This window comes from Pygoscelis adeliae, unplaced genomic scaffold (genome assembly GCF_000699105.1).
Source record: "Pygoscelis adeliae isolate BGI_AS28 unplaced genomic scaffold, ASM69910v1 Scaffold4, whole genome shotgun sequence".
NCBI classification, from domain to species: Eukaryota; Metazoa; Chordata; class Aves; order Sphenisciformes; family Spheniscidae; genus Pygoscelis; species Pygoscelis adeliae.
This window is the reverse complement of record NW_008824986.1, coordinates 1,153,249-1,165,690: the sequence shown is the minus strand read 5'-3', so window position 1 is coordinate 1,165,690 and position 12,442 is coordinate 1,153,249. Positions and strand designations below refer to the sequence as shown.

At 49.0% G+C, this 12,442-nt stretch overlaps 1 protein-coding gene across 1 annotated transcript in view; it reads right to left on the bottom strand.

Moving 5' to 3' along the window:
* CDH23 (cadherin-related 23) overlaps window positions 1-12,442 on the bottom strand; it is a 211,058-nt gene that overhangs the window by 84,088 nt on the left and 114,528 nt on the right. Inside the window, exons 10-12 of the mRNA XM_009325979.1 lie at window positions 10,569-10,681; window positions 8,372-8,560; window positions 1,862-1,867 (exon numbers count right to left, since the gene is read on the bottom strand). Of these exons, the coding sequence (XP_009324254.1) occupies window positions 1,862-1,867; window positions 8,372-8,560; window positions 10,569-10,681 (308 nt within the window). The remainder of the gene's footprint in view (window positions 1-1,861; window positions 1,868-8,371; window positions 8,561-10,568; window positions 10,682-12,442) is intronic.

Sequence of the window (12,442 nt, the reverse complement as noted above, 5' to 3'; positions counted from 1 at the left end):
AGCACCGACTTTAAGCACGCTTTGTTGTGTTTTATTACATGTACTGGGTGTACAATGCATATGATTTCTATAAAACTTCTTTTCATGTGCACCAATTTTATACAAAAATCTATGTGCACATGAAAGAAATGCATCCCTGGGATAAACCTGCACAGCACACGCCTAGAGGTAAAATCCCTTTTGCTGTTTCAAGATCCACACACCACACAGGGTATCACACACCAGCATTTCATCACCTCGTGCCGGGGGGCACAGCACGGGTGCCTCTTCCAAGCAGAGGGCTCTTTCCAGTAAGACAGCTCAAAATGGGAACTGGAAAACTCCTCCTCTCCCAAGACCTGGCCAGCAAAGCAGCAGGACCACTGACACACCGACAGCAGCATTTCAGGACCCTCACTCCAGGCACAGCACCCCTTCCCAAAGCACGGCCCAGGAGAGCACGTGAAAAGCAAGTTCAGAAGCTGCCAGAGCTGAATTTCCAATTTTCCCCGAATGACCTCCCTCCTATCAGAAAAAGGGACCAATTAAATGCACGAAGGGGCACTAATAGCAAAAGCTGGCTAAGCGTGACTGCCGAGAGCTGGCGACACGAGCAGAATCCCTGCTTGCCCTCCTCCTCCCCACACCCCCCAGCAGCCAGTGGAGCGGGGCACCAAACTGAGCATCTCCGGTGGAGCCACACAGCAGGAGCAAGCCCCGAGGGCACCCATGGAGCCACACAAGCAAGCCCCAAGGGCACCCACTGCCCCAGGAGCTCAGCAATGCTCAGCCAGTGGATGATGGACAGAGGGAACAAAAGGGACCCATCTCAGGGCAGACTTAGCTCCTTCCAAAAGCTGTTTTGCTGGCAAACTGGGATGTGCCAACCCCAGCACGAGTGAGGGATGCTCCCCGACACCAGTACACAGCCTGGGAGGGAGGGAGCAGAGGACACAGAGAATAGCAGGAGGAAGCATGACTCCCCAAGCCGTTATTTCGTACCCTATCCTTAAGATGCCAATTTATAACAAACAACTGTTCTCCATCAGTGACAAAAAGACACTTCATTGAGGAATTTCTGCCCAGCTCTGCTGCTGAGCCCTTGGTGTCTCTCCTGGGGCCCAGTGCCCTCCCCGCAGTACACAAAAGCACCTTTCATGGTGGTGAGATGCAAGGGATTTTCTTGGAAGCCAGAAAAAGTGAGTTTGTTGGAGGCATGAGAGAAAAGTTGAAACATCAAAAGAAACCCAAGTATTTGTGGGAAGAGAGCCAGGTGGATTAATTCCCCTCCAGCTGGGGAAGGAGATCAGCCTCCAGATACCCACCATCCCTAATTAGCAGCTCCTCGAGTGCCTCAGTCTCCCCATGTGAGGTCTGGAGAAGGGGAATACATCTGCCTCTTGGGAGGGCTGCTGTGAGTTGCCATTTATATATTTATTCAGCTATTTATTTTTTTGTTTCTGCCCCCATGCTGCTTTCCTTGCTCCTAGTTCCCAGAGCCTGTGAGCCCCCTGCGGATGGCTGAAAGCGAATCTGAATATTCAAATTGTTATCAGCTGCCCAGCAGAAGGGGCTGGCTCAGCCCGGCTCACAGCTAGTACCCCCTGCTCCGGAGGAAGCCACGGGGAGCTGCTTATATTTTCCTCGCCCTTTCCTACCTGCTCCTGCCACCCAGAGCAAACAACGGAACTGAAACATGTTCATGAAGAAGAAAAACAAGTGCTGTCTCCCCAGGCTTGCAAAGGTCCTGGTGTGCAGCGGTGGGCTCACGGCCAAGCACCATCTCTTTGTGGTGCCGAGGATGAGCAAGGGATGCACGGGTGTGCTATCAGTGCACAACCTGCTTTACCTGCTCATTTCCCCCCTCCAACCCCTTACCCACCAGCTCCTGTATTGCTTGAGGCTTTTCCCATCACTGAAAACAAATTGGCTCCTTTGCCTTCCTTTAGAGGCATAAATTAAGGAGCAGCCTGCCAAAGTTTAGCAACCCTACAATAATAAACCCGTCTGCACGCACCCTCCATCCAAAACAAATTGAGCCATAAAGAAACAGGCTTCGGAGGGAAGTTCGTTTTTGCACAAAGCCGGGACACAGCCGCATGTTTCCCAGCTCGTCTCATCCCGTGCCAGCACACGGGGCCAGCACTCGCCATGGCTCGAGGCTGCTGCCCGCTGCCTCCTTCCTGGCAATCAAACTTCCTCCCAGTCGTAGCCGGCACCGCAACTGATGGAAATTTCATGTCAATTCAGCTAAAAGACAATTGTAGCTGCAGTTGGGCATAATTATTACTTTGTTTTTCGCGTGTGAATTCCTCGGAGTGTCCCTGCTGCCACAATGCCAGCATCAACCTCATGCCGATACCGGCCTTCCAAAAAAACAATCGCTGACTGATCTACCCCAAATGCTTCATATTTGACCAATTTGTGATGGACCAGTTTGCCAGCCCCACGTGCGTAATCCCCATCTTAATATTTAAGGGGGCTGGAGCAGAGGGGAGACCATCCCTGGGCACAGCTAGCACAGCACAGACCGGCAGGCAAGGGCAAAAGCTCAGGCATGATGCTGTGAGACACCGGGAGGTGTGTCCCTCCAGAGGTCCCAGGCACCATGTGGGATCTGCTTATGCACCTGCTAAGAATCGTGGCCAAAAGTCTGTTCTCCCAACCTGCAAGACAAGGTCACAGGGCATGGTTCACCACGAATCAGGGAACCCCTTCTCACATCAGGAGGTCAGGAGCAGCCACATCAGCTGTTCCAGCTTTGACTGAGGATGGATCATAAGCTTTATCCCTGCTTTTTCACCCAACATCGCCCACTGGCTTCATCCATCACTCCTGCTCCCACCCAGCCCCTTCCTCATGGGAGTGCACATGGAAGTGCTTCAGAAATTATTCAACCTTCCACTAGTCAAAGCAAGTATTTAGCATCACTTACCACTGGCTACACAAAAAACCCAAAGTAAAAAAAAAAACCAACTCAAAACCTCAGACAAGCAAACAACCCTTCCTCAAACATATCACTCTCTGAAATCACTAAGGTGCCTAGGTAGGTCGGTGGCCTGCAATCATTTTCAGCACAAAGTAAGCTAGATTTGGGAAAAGCAGCCTGGGATCCTCAGTTTTCTTCTCTTCATGCTGACTCGGTACAGGGCTCCCTTTGATTCTCTCTACCCTAGCTCAGCTGCAGCTTGCTTTTCCAAAATGGAGAGCCCTGCCTTTCTGGACCACAAAATCCAGCGTAACTCCAGCTTTCCTCCCAGCCACTTTCTAGGCACGGGCTATTACCTACAAAAAGCCAAAGAGTGTTTAATATCCCTCATTCTGGCAAGTTTGCAAGGAAAGTAAAGTGCAGTTCAGGGGTGGTGGAGGAGGAAGGGAAAAAGAAAGAGTTGTGTTTTTTTTTAAAAAGCAATTAGTGCCTCTTTGTACGGCTTGGATACCTTATGCCTGGTTCTAGCTAGTCAGGGACAAATAATACTTAATCCTTCCTTTGAAAACACAAGGCATAAAGAGGGTTATTCTCTCCACCCACTTCAAGGCATTTAACTTGAGTGCTCTGAATAGCCCCTCCAGAGTTGCCTGCCTCTCTCCCACTGCCCAGTCAGCCAGCTCAGGCTCCCAGCACCCATTGCTTGCTCCCAGCACCCATTTCTCACCCAGCACCCAAGCACAACAGCATCAATGAGCCATTTGAGGGCTCACTGGGCACGAGCGCTTGTCCCCTGCATCCCTAAGGACCTCACTGGCGTCGCAGGTGATGCAGGATGCCTGGAGCAAAATGTTCCCCAGCCTTTCCGATCCTCCTCCCCATGCTGGCAGCCCTTTTCTCCTGTCTTTCTGTCCATCCTAAGTGGCAGTCCTTGCCCGCTCCCCCACTCCCGGAGGAGTTTTCTTCTTCCCTGCTCTCCCCAGGTTATCTGCTGAATTCCACACACGCCTGCACAGACAGGATCAATCTGAGGCTGCCTCGCCTTCAGCTTATCTCTGCTCCAAATGATTGATTTTCCCTCTTTAAGGGTAATTTGCTGGTGAATTCCATGTATTGCAAAAACCCCTGTGAAATCTAATTCAGTCCGACTGGCAGCTGGCACTTTTGGGAGAGAATACTCGAGCGCCGTCAATTCCCCTTTACAGTTCCTTCCCATGTAGATCATATTTATAGTGCGTGTGTCTGTCATATGCATATATGTACTACGGATGATTCATATATTGCACCTGCACACACACAGGCACATACGATATCCCTGTGCAAGTCTCTGATGTAGCTTTATGCAACAAATACTGTGTATTCCTATGGCCTGGATTTTCTTTTTTTAAATTCTCCATTTATCTTCCTCAATATGCTTATTTTGGAGAATTGCTTCAAAATTATTTTAAAATGTCAGACCATCATACTTGTGCTTTATACAGCCTCTGCCCTTTTCTTCCTCTTCAGTCAACCGTGTCAGGGAAAATCGAGTGAAAGCCACAGCAGAAGAGCTGGTTTCTCTGGCGTGCCCTGGGAAAGTACACTGCCGTTTCTCTTAATATACCTCTGTGGATCTTGCGGCAATAGGAAGCTCAAATGGGGGATGCCCTGAAGGATGCCCTGCTCCTTTTCTGCATGGCCAAACCCTTGCCTTCTCCCTAAAATACTGCATCAAGCCACCAGGCTGTAAAATACCAGCATATCCAGAAAGGATATCCATGTCCCCCACCTCAGCCAGCCTTGGAGCAGATGAGCCTGAGCTAACAAGCCCTCCGAATTAATGCAAACTTATTCCACAGCCCGGGGCTCTTGCTCTCAACCTGGAAACAAACCTTGCTGCAAAAGTGGATAATTCAAGGCTTTAATCTTCCATCTCCTACACAGGATTTATTCGTCCCTGCTGATCTATCGCAATGTGAATGAGAGGAGAATCCAACCCCAGCCTGGGAGTGTATATACATACCAGTCTTCTGCAGTGTTCAGTTGAGTATAGGCTCAGTCTAAATACTGGGAAACTTTCACAGATTTTCATAAACAGCTCTCAGATGGCTTTGGAAAGGTATTCAAGTGGTTTGCTATGTGGCAGAGAGAGAAACCCAGCTGCACAGAGGTTAATGCCTTTTTCTTGGTTCATAGAAGGCCGGGTCCAAAACCCTGTGCAAACCCTATGTACAATTTCTCCTGTGTTCAACTGTTTTCGATAAGCTGTAGAGAATGCAAAAAGAAAAACCAGCATACATGGTTGAACACCTCTTGGCTGCACCCCGAATCCACATCTGGAGTCATCTCAGCTCAACCCGGGTGCATCCCCTTGAGATGGTCCCTGTCTTACCTCACACCCCCAGCCAGGTCCTCTTGGAGCAAGACCATGACCACGTTTGAAGGACGGCAGCTGGCAGTTTGCAAGGGACAGACTCAGAGGAACAGGTTTCTCCTTGGAGGCACCCCGCTTAGGTACCTGCTCTGAGACATTAATGCCAGCCTAACTCCAGAAAGGCACTTAAACACAGAGGTAAAATCAAGTGCATGCTTTCAAGCAAGGTCTTGTGTGCACTGTAAATACATTTTTAAGTGCTTTGCTGAATCGTTTAATCTAACTCCTTCAAAAAGCAATCATTTAAGTTTGTGCAAAACACACCAGAAGAAAGAAAGACCAAAACCCCACTATTTAAAAAGGCTGTGTGGGCCTGGTTACAAAACACCTTCTTGTTTAACAACCCCGGCAGCCCACGCAGTGTGTTTTAAGGGCCAGACCCATGCGACACCCCTTTCCCCAGCTCTACAAAGACACAACTGGGGTGTGATGGCAGGCAGGTTCCTGAAAGCCACCCAACCCTACGGGACCCCTGTATGGGGCAAGGTTCAGGCGTGGGCTCCTCCATCCAAGTAGGACCTCAACAAGTGCGAGGGCTGAAGGAACAGCGTCAAAATTTGCTGGAGGGGCCAGAACAAGGCTGGATGGCTTGGCTCAGGAAAGAAACCAACCTGCCAAGGGGCTCTCCCAGGACTTAACAACATAGGTTGGGAGGCAGGAGGCAAAACTCGAGCAAAACGATCTTCCCGAAGACTCTAGCTTTGATTTCATGTGTCTCTATCCATCTGCTCTCATTTATTTATTTAGCTGCTCTCCCTGGAGACATGTATAATTCTCTTCCTGTTTTCCTTTGCCACTTACACAGATGAATCGTGTCATCTCCAGCATGAAGGCCATGCTGGTGAAATAGCTTCTGTCAGCCACGTCCTCAGTCACACCCCTGCCTGAAGACCTTGGTCCTCGCTGTCCCATCGTCCCATCCCTCCACTCCTACACCCACAGACTGCCAAGAGAGCCTGGCGCCATCTTGGCTACCTCAAATCCAGATGGTTTGTAAAAGCCTCGCAACTCTCATGAGGTACTTGAGCATCCAAAATATCACTGTCAGGCAACTATCTTCCCTTTCTGTAAGTTTTTTACTGAAAGTTTGGGGGTCTTGGGACTTCTATAAATACACTGCTCAGGAAGCAGTGCTGGAACTAGCCTGGCTGCAGATGCAGTCCCACTTCTATCTCATATATTTTTTTTTCACAACCTGGGTATCCTCTCCCCATTTTTTCCCCTTAAAGTGCTACCTTGATGGTTAATCCAGTTTTAAGCATCCACGAGGAGAAATAAGAAAGATCCACCGCAGGATAATGCAGAAAAAAAACTCCAATTGCTTATAACTTTCCTCCCTCCAGATATTCTAAGACATCAGCTCTCCTGTGCTTCTTATCAGTGAAAACAATGCTACGGTCAAAACAATCCATGCTAATATGACAGTCTCCAAAGATGCGTACAGAAAAACTCCTTCAGACTCCCTTGGCGCAAGAGGTCCTCTCTCAGCAGTTTTAAAAATCTCAGCCAATTCTTTTGGGGAAATCTCAGGAAGTTAAAGAAATACACCAAAAGAATGAGTCTATTTTTTGCTGGCGCGATCATGAAGGCAAGGCTATTTTTTATTCTCCCATTTTAAAATTAGCAAGGCTGAAAAGTGAATTCTTGAATGGGAGTCACTCCAGTAAAATGAGCTTTTAACCAGAAATGATGACAGATCCCTCATCCTTCTGGCACAAACAGAAGTGTTACAATGCCCTTCAAGAACGGATCTGCTGACATCTCTCAGAAAGCATGACAGCAGCTCCATTCAGAAACTATCCTAAGCATCTGTCATATCCATATCTTCTTTATTAGCAATTGACATTTTCAAGAAAAAACAGTCTCTTTATCTGCTTAATAGCTCATCTGCACCTCTTCAGGCTGAACTCATAACTCTCGGATGGTGACACCATGTCACAAGTAGATTATTAGTTCTGTGTCATAATCACTTCACATGAAAAAAATGGGATTTCTGGGTGGCTTTATGAGACTCGGTGAACTCCACCCAGAGCTGGGGAAAAGCAAATCCATCATTTCAGCCAGCGAAGGCATCTTAGAAGATGCATATTTTAATCGACCCACTGGGATTTCAGTGGGTGGGGGGAGGTCTTCCGTTTCGTATTCCTCGGTGCCATCATATCATTTACCTGAAGCATCAGGAAAACATCCTGATGATGCCATTTATTTTGACAAACCCTATCCCCTCGTCTCTCGTTCGGCCTGAAGAGGAATAGGGGCGGCAGGAGCCTGTAGCTTCAGCAGCCAGAGCCTTTCTCAGGGATTTTGGAAAGTTCACCATGAGGTGTCAGCACTTGTTTGAAGCAGACACCAGGCAGCGTGGTGGGGTTGGAGGGTACTGGCACACAGAAGCAGCCAGACGTGAACTGCACAAGTCAAATAATCAGAGTAATTGAAGGCTGCAAGCCCAGGGCTGGAAAACATGCTGCAATCCCTACGTGGCATGGACCGGCACATAATAAATAGGAGCTCCATTAACATGAGGGAGGAACAAGCCTCCAATGCTACCGGCTCGTTTGCAGTGATGAGGGGGTATCCCAGTCCCTCCATGCTTCCTCCAGCCCCATGCTAGCGGGTATCTCTTACCTCCTCCCATGACAGCAGCAGTACACAGCTTTCTTTCCCCTACCTGACAGGTCCCCTGGGAGCCTTACAGAAAACCTCCTCCCTTTCTAAAACAGACTGGCAAAGGACTGCCCGACAAGAGCCCTCAGAAGCGAGCAAGAATCAGCATCCCGCACAATCCTATTTTCTGGCTTTCAGTGGCTATGCAATCCTCACTGCACTAAAGCACATGCCGTGCCTGCTCTCTGCGGAGGGTGGCTACACTCGGGGGACCAAGCAAGTGGAGCGAGGACAGAAGTAAGACTTGAAAAAATGGCTGCCAGGACATAACCATGCACCTCATCACAGATTAATTGGTGACTTATCCTTCCTTGCACCCCCCAAAACCATACCAGTGCTACCCTACAAAGGATGGACAGAAGCACCTGCAGCAGGGGATACCTCACCTCATCTTTGTCCTGCACTTGGATGAAGAGGGGAAGGGCAAAGCCCACCTGGGCCAGCTCTGGGATGGCCACGCTGTACTCTGAACTGTTGAACTCAGGCGCATTGTCATTGATGTCAATGACTAGGATGTTGAAGGTGGTGGTGACAGTGGCATTGGAGGGTGTGCGGTCATCATTGAGCTCTGTCCCCTGCAAGGAGAGAAAACAACAGGGCAGCCTTTATTTTTCAAAGAATAAATGTAAAAGAAAGTGTGCATGCCATGTTTAGAGACTCTTGCAGCTTTTGTTTCCTCCACCTTGCCAAGGGAGGATGCTCATTTGGTTCTGCCATTGCCCCTTAACCTTGAGCTCCTTTCCACCACTGACCCATTAACACGCACAGATGTTGACCAAGCTCTTCCATCACCCACGCTTCAAGACCCACAGCACTCTTGCAAACCTTCCCAGGGGTTTAGCATTTCCTTTGGGCTGGCTGTGGCCAAGTTCTTACTTGCCCCTATCATGCAATGGGTTACCAGGACTCAGAGTCACGCTGGTGGATAAGTAAAGTAGGCGATTTCCCTGCCACAAGCATTTAAACCAAAAAATTGCCTTGTGAGATGTGGGGGACAGTCCTCAAAACAAGGGAAGCCATGATAGAGCAAAGAGTATTCCTATTTTCTCCTCTGTCATCTCCTGAGGTGGGACCAGGAGCAGAGAGCTAACCACCATAGTACTACTAAAGGGACAGAAAACTAGGGCAACAGAGAAAAACAAGATTTAGACCTTAAAATAGGTTTGGCAACATGTGTCTAAATACAGAGCTGAGTCACGACTCCATATCACACCTCTGTCTCAAGAAGGACTTTAATTTTGCTTTCCCAAAAGGAAATTTTATTGCCAGACAAGCAAGACTTGTGAAACAGCCTTTTCAAGCAGAGTCCCTCCTCTTGTCCTTTGGATAATCTTGCTTTGCTGTGGGCACAGAAAAGCAACGCTAACGCAACCCACACGGCTCATTGCCATTCACCGCTTCTGCACACAACAGCAGAACAGGCTGATCCGAACAAGGAGCAATCCAGCTGTATTTTCACTGTGTGCTCCAGGACGAGAGCAGCAGTGAACATTTTGGGTCCCGGGGATGCGGGACGCAGAGAGTTGGCATTTGCAGGAGGATGCAAAGTTTGTGGGGAGAGGAAATAAAAATCTATCGGATCAACAGAATATAGTTGGAACTCCATTATCATGCAGGCAGGAAAACGGGCAAGTTTTCAGGTTCACAAACCTTTCCAAGATTAAACAGATATTTTTGTCCCTATTAAAAACAGACAATCCTCCCTCTCTCAATTTCTACTGAATTTAAACTATAAAAGCCCAAAACAAGAGATACCAGGGATGGATGTGGATCTCTTCCCCATACATAAAGCCCCACAGTACGACCTGTGCCTGGGACCAAGAGGGGTAATTTCTTGTACTTTTGCCCCCCCGACAAAGCGTTGCACTTGCCAAAACAAGAAGGTGATGTGCTGGCTGCTGCCCTCCCAATCAATGACCCTTCCTACAATGCTGATTTTTCCCCACCCCGGCCCAGCAGAATCTATACTTCTAAATGTGTTTCCAACCAGCTGCCCAACTTGGTATTGATTTTAATTACTGGGCTGCAAGTGGAGCCGCGGAGCCGCTCTCAGGTGGGGCTGGTAGACCACGCTCCAGTGCCTTTTCTTGACGAGGCAACTTTCAGCATCACTCCCTCCCCGTGCCTGCCTGCGCTGGGCAAATGCAGATGATACCCTGTTACACCACTGCCTGCTGACATAACAAAATGTTCCTGTTTTTCTGGGGTTTTGGAGGGGAAAGGTGGGAAATAGGCACAAGTGGGCACAATTCAGGTGGCTGAATATAGGTGTCTCGTGCTATCTGCAATCCCAGGGCATGTGTGTGCTGCCAGCAGATACAACCACGGGGAGATCTAGTTGGAGGGCAGCAAAAATTACCTTAAACATCCACATAGAGGCAACCACGTTTTGAGCCACCATACAAGGGGGCTGTGTTAAACACCTCGCTTGGCTTGGCCACAGAACAGCACATCACGTCTCTGGATGCCCACAGGAGCAACATGTCCCAGGTTTGTGCCTCCACCTCGAAGGAGTTGTCCCGAAGTAGGGTGCCCTCCCCATCCCGCTCTACTGATGCGTATCCCAGATGGAGGAGCTCTCACCTTCACCGTGAGGATGAATCCAGCGCTATAGAAGGGGTTTTCCCGGTCCAGTGGCCCATTCAGGGTTAAGGCTCCGCTGATGTAGTCTAGCGCAAAGATGCTGTTGGTGTTACCTGAGAAAAATAACAGGCAGCGTGAGCACAAGCAGCTGGTACAGCCAATGCCAAATGGCACGAGGGGTAATGCAGAGAGGGAAGCAGGACAACATGAGCTTCTTTCCCTGCCAGTCTTCATGCATGACCGGACCCTGGTGCTTGGAAGAGAGGTTTTATAGAGCACACCTGCTGCCAGGCCAGGAGCTCCAAGCTGGGCACAGGCTGCAGTGGGCTCTGCGAACCCCGCACATTATCTCAATGTGCTTTAAAATTTAATGGCTGTAAAGGTCCTCTCCTTCTCTCACCTGCCCCAGCTCAGGGCTCAAAATGGTGCTTTCCTTCCAACAGCTGATAAAGTTGTGAATGCTGCAGGCAGCTGAAGAATTTCAAAGGGTTTTGGTTAAAATATGCTGAAACTAGGACCGAATCCAGGTGCTCCCCTCTGAATAACTGCCTGCATTCGCAGGCCACCATGTCCCTGGGGTGGGCATGGCCTCTTTCTTAAAATACAGGAATTAAGGGACATCAGTCCAGGTTAATCAGAGGAAGGTGCAGACGAATCAAGCTCACAAGTAATTCTTCATGTAGCAAGTGGTAGTTTAACTGTGGGGTCTCTTGCCAGAGGATGCTGAGGATGATAAAAGTCCACACGTATTCAAGGAGAGACTGGGGAGGTTAATGAAAGAAAAAAAATCTATCAAATAACAGAGAAGCCACATGCAGCTCAAGAATTTTCTTAGCTGGACATACTTGGTGCCAGGGACAGTATTAGGATAAGTACTATAGGCACTTGCCCTGCTTTTATGCTCTTGCCAGATGTGTTGACCCCATGCAGCTGCCTTCTTTTCCTCTACTTGAGCCAAATTTGGCCTCTGTGCCAGTCCTTACGTGCAAGCAACCAGACAGGGTACCATGGAGGGCTGTGCTGCCTCCACTGAGCATCCTATCCTCAGCTTGACTCCTCCTCTGGAATTAGACATCCAGAGAGGATTAGGAAAACACTTGAGTCTCACAGCCAGCAGACGCTAAAAAGACAAATGTCTTGCACTGGGATTACCCTTGTGACAGTCCCAGGTGCTCTCTGTCAGCCAGACAAAAGAAAGCAGTTCATATGTGGAGCCTAGGATACCTGATGCTGGCCTGACACAATACCAGAGGAGGCTGTTGAATTAGTGATGACCAAGGAGGTTACACACAGGCATATGGCCACCCGCACCACTCTCCTCATCGTCTTACGGTACGCAGAAACCCCTGATCTAGCCGCAAATGCGAGCAAGAAAACCCTGCAGGTATGTTATATTCATCCCGGTCAAAAATAAAAAAAAACCCTGACACTTCAGTATATCTCAGCATGAAAGAAACGCACACAACATTCGTCATTTCCCTGGAATGGAGCTGCAAGACAGATCTGCTGCCGCAGAAGGTTGTTTCCCATCATCCAGCATCCACCTCACTCCCTTCCGATCCCCTGTTGAACCATGGCTGCACCTTTTGTGGGATGGCCAAAGCCTCCAGGTCCCCCCCTGCCCCCCCTCCCAGCTCCAGGAGCCACCCTGGCCTTCATGAGACACTGGCTGCCAGCATCTCCTCTCTCTCCCAGAGCCCTAAGTGCCATAACACCTTTCTCCCCATTACCAAGCTTTTATATCTTCCTCTCGCACCGAATGCCTCCCATTTCTGTCCTTGGTCCTCTCTTCTCTCCATCCAAAATGGCCCATTGACTGCTAGCCAGATTAATGAACTGATGCGTGGCTACTTAAAATATTAGTGGCAGCCTTG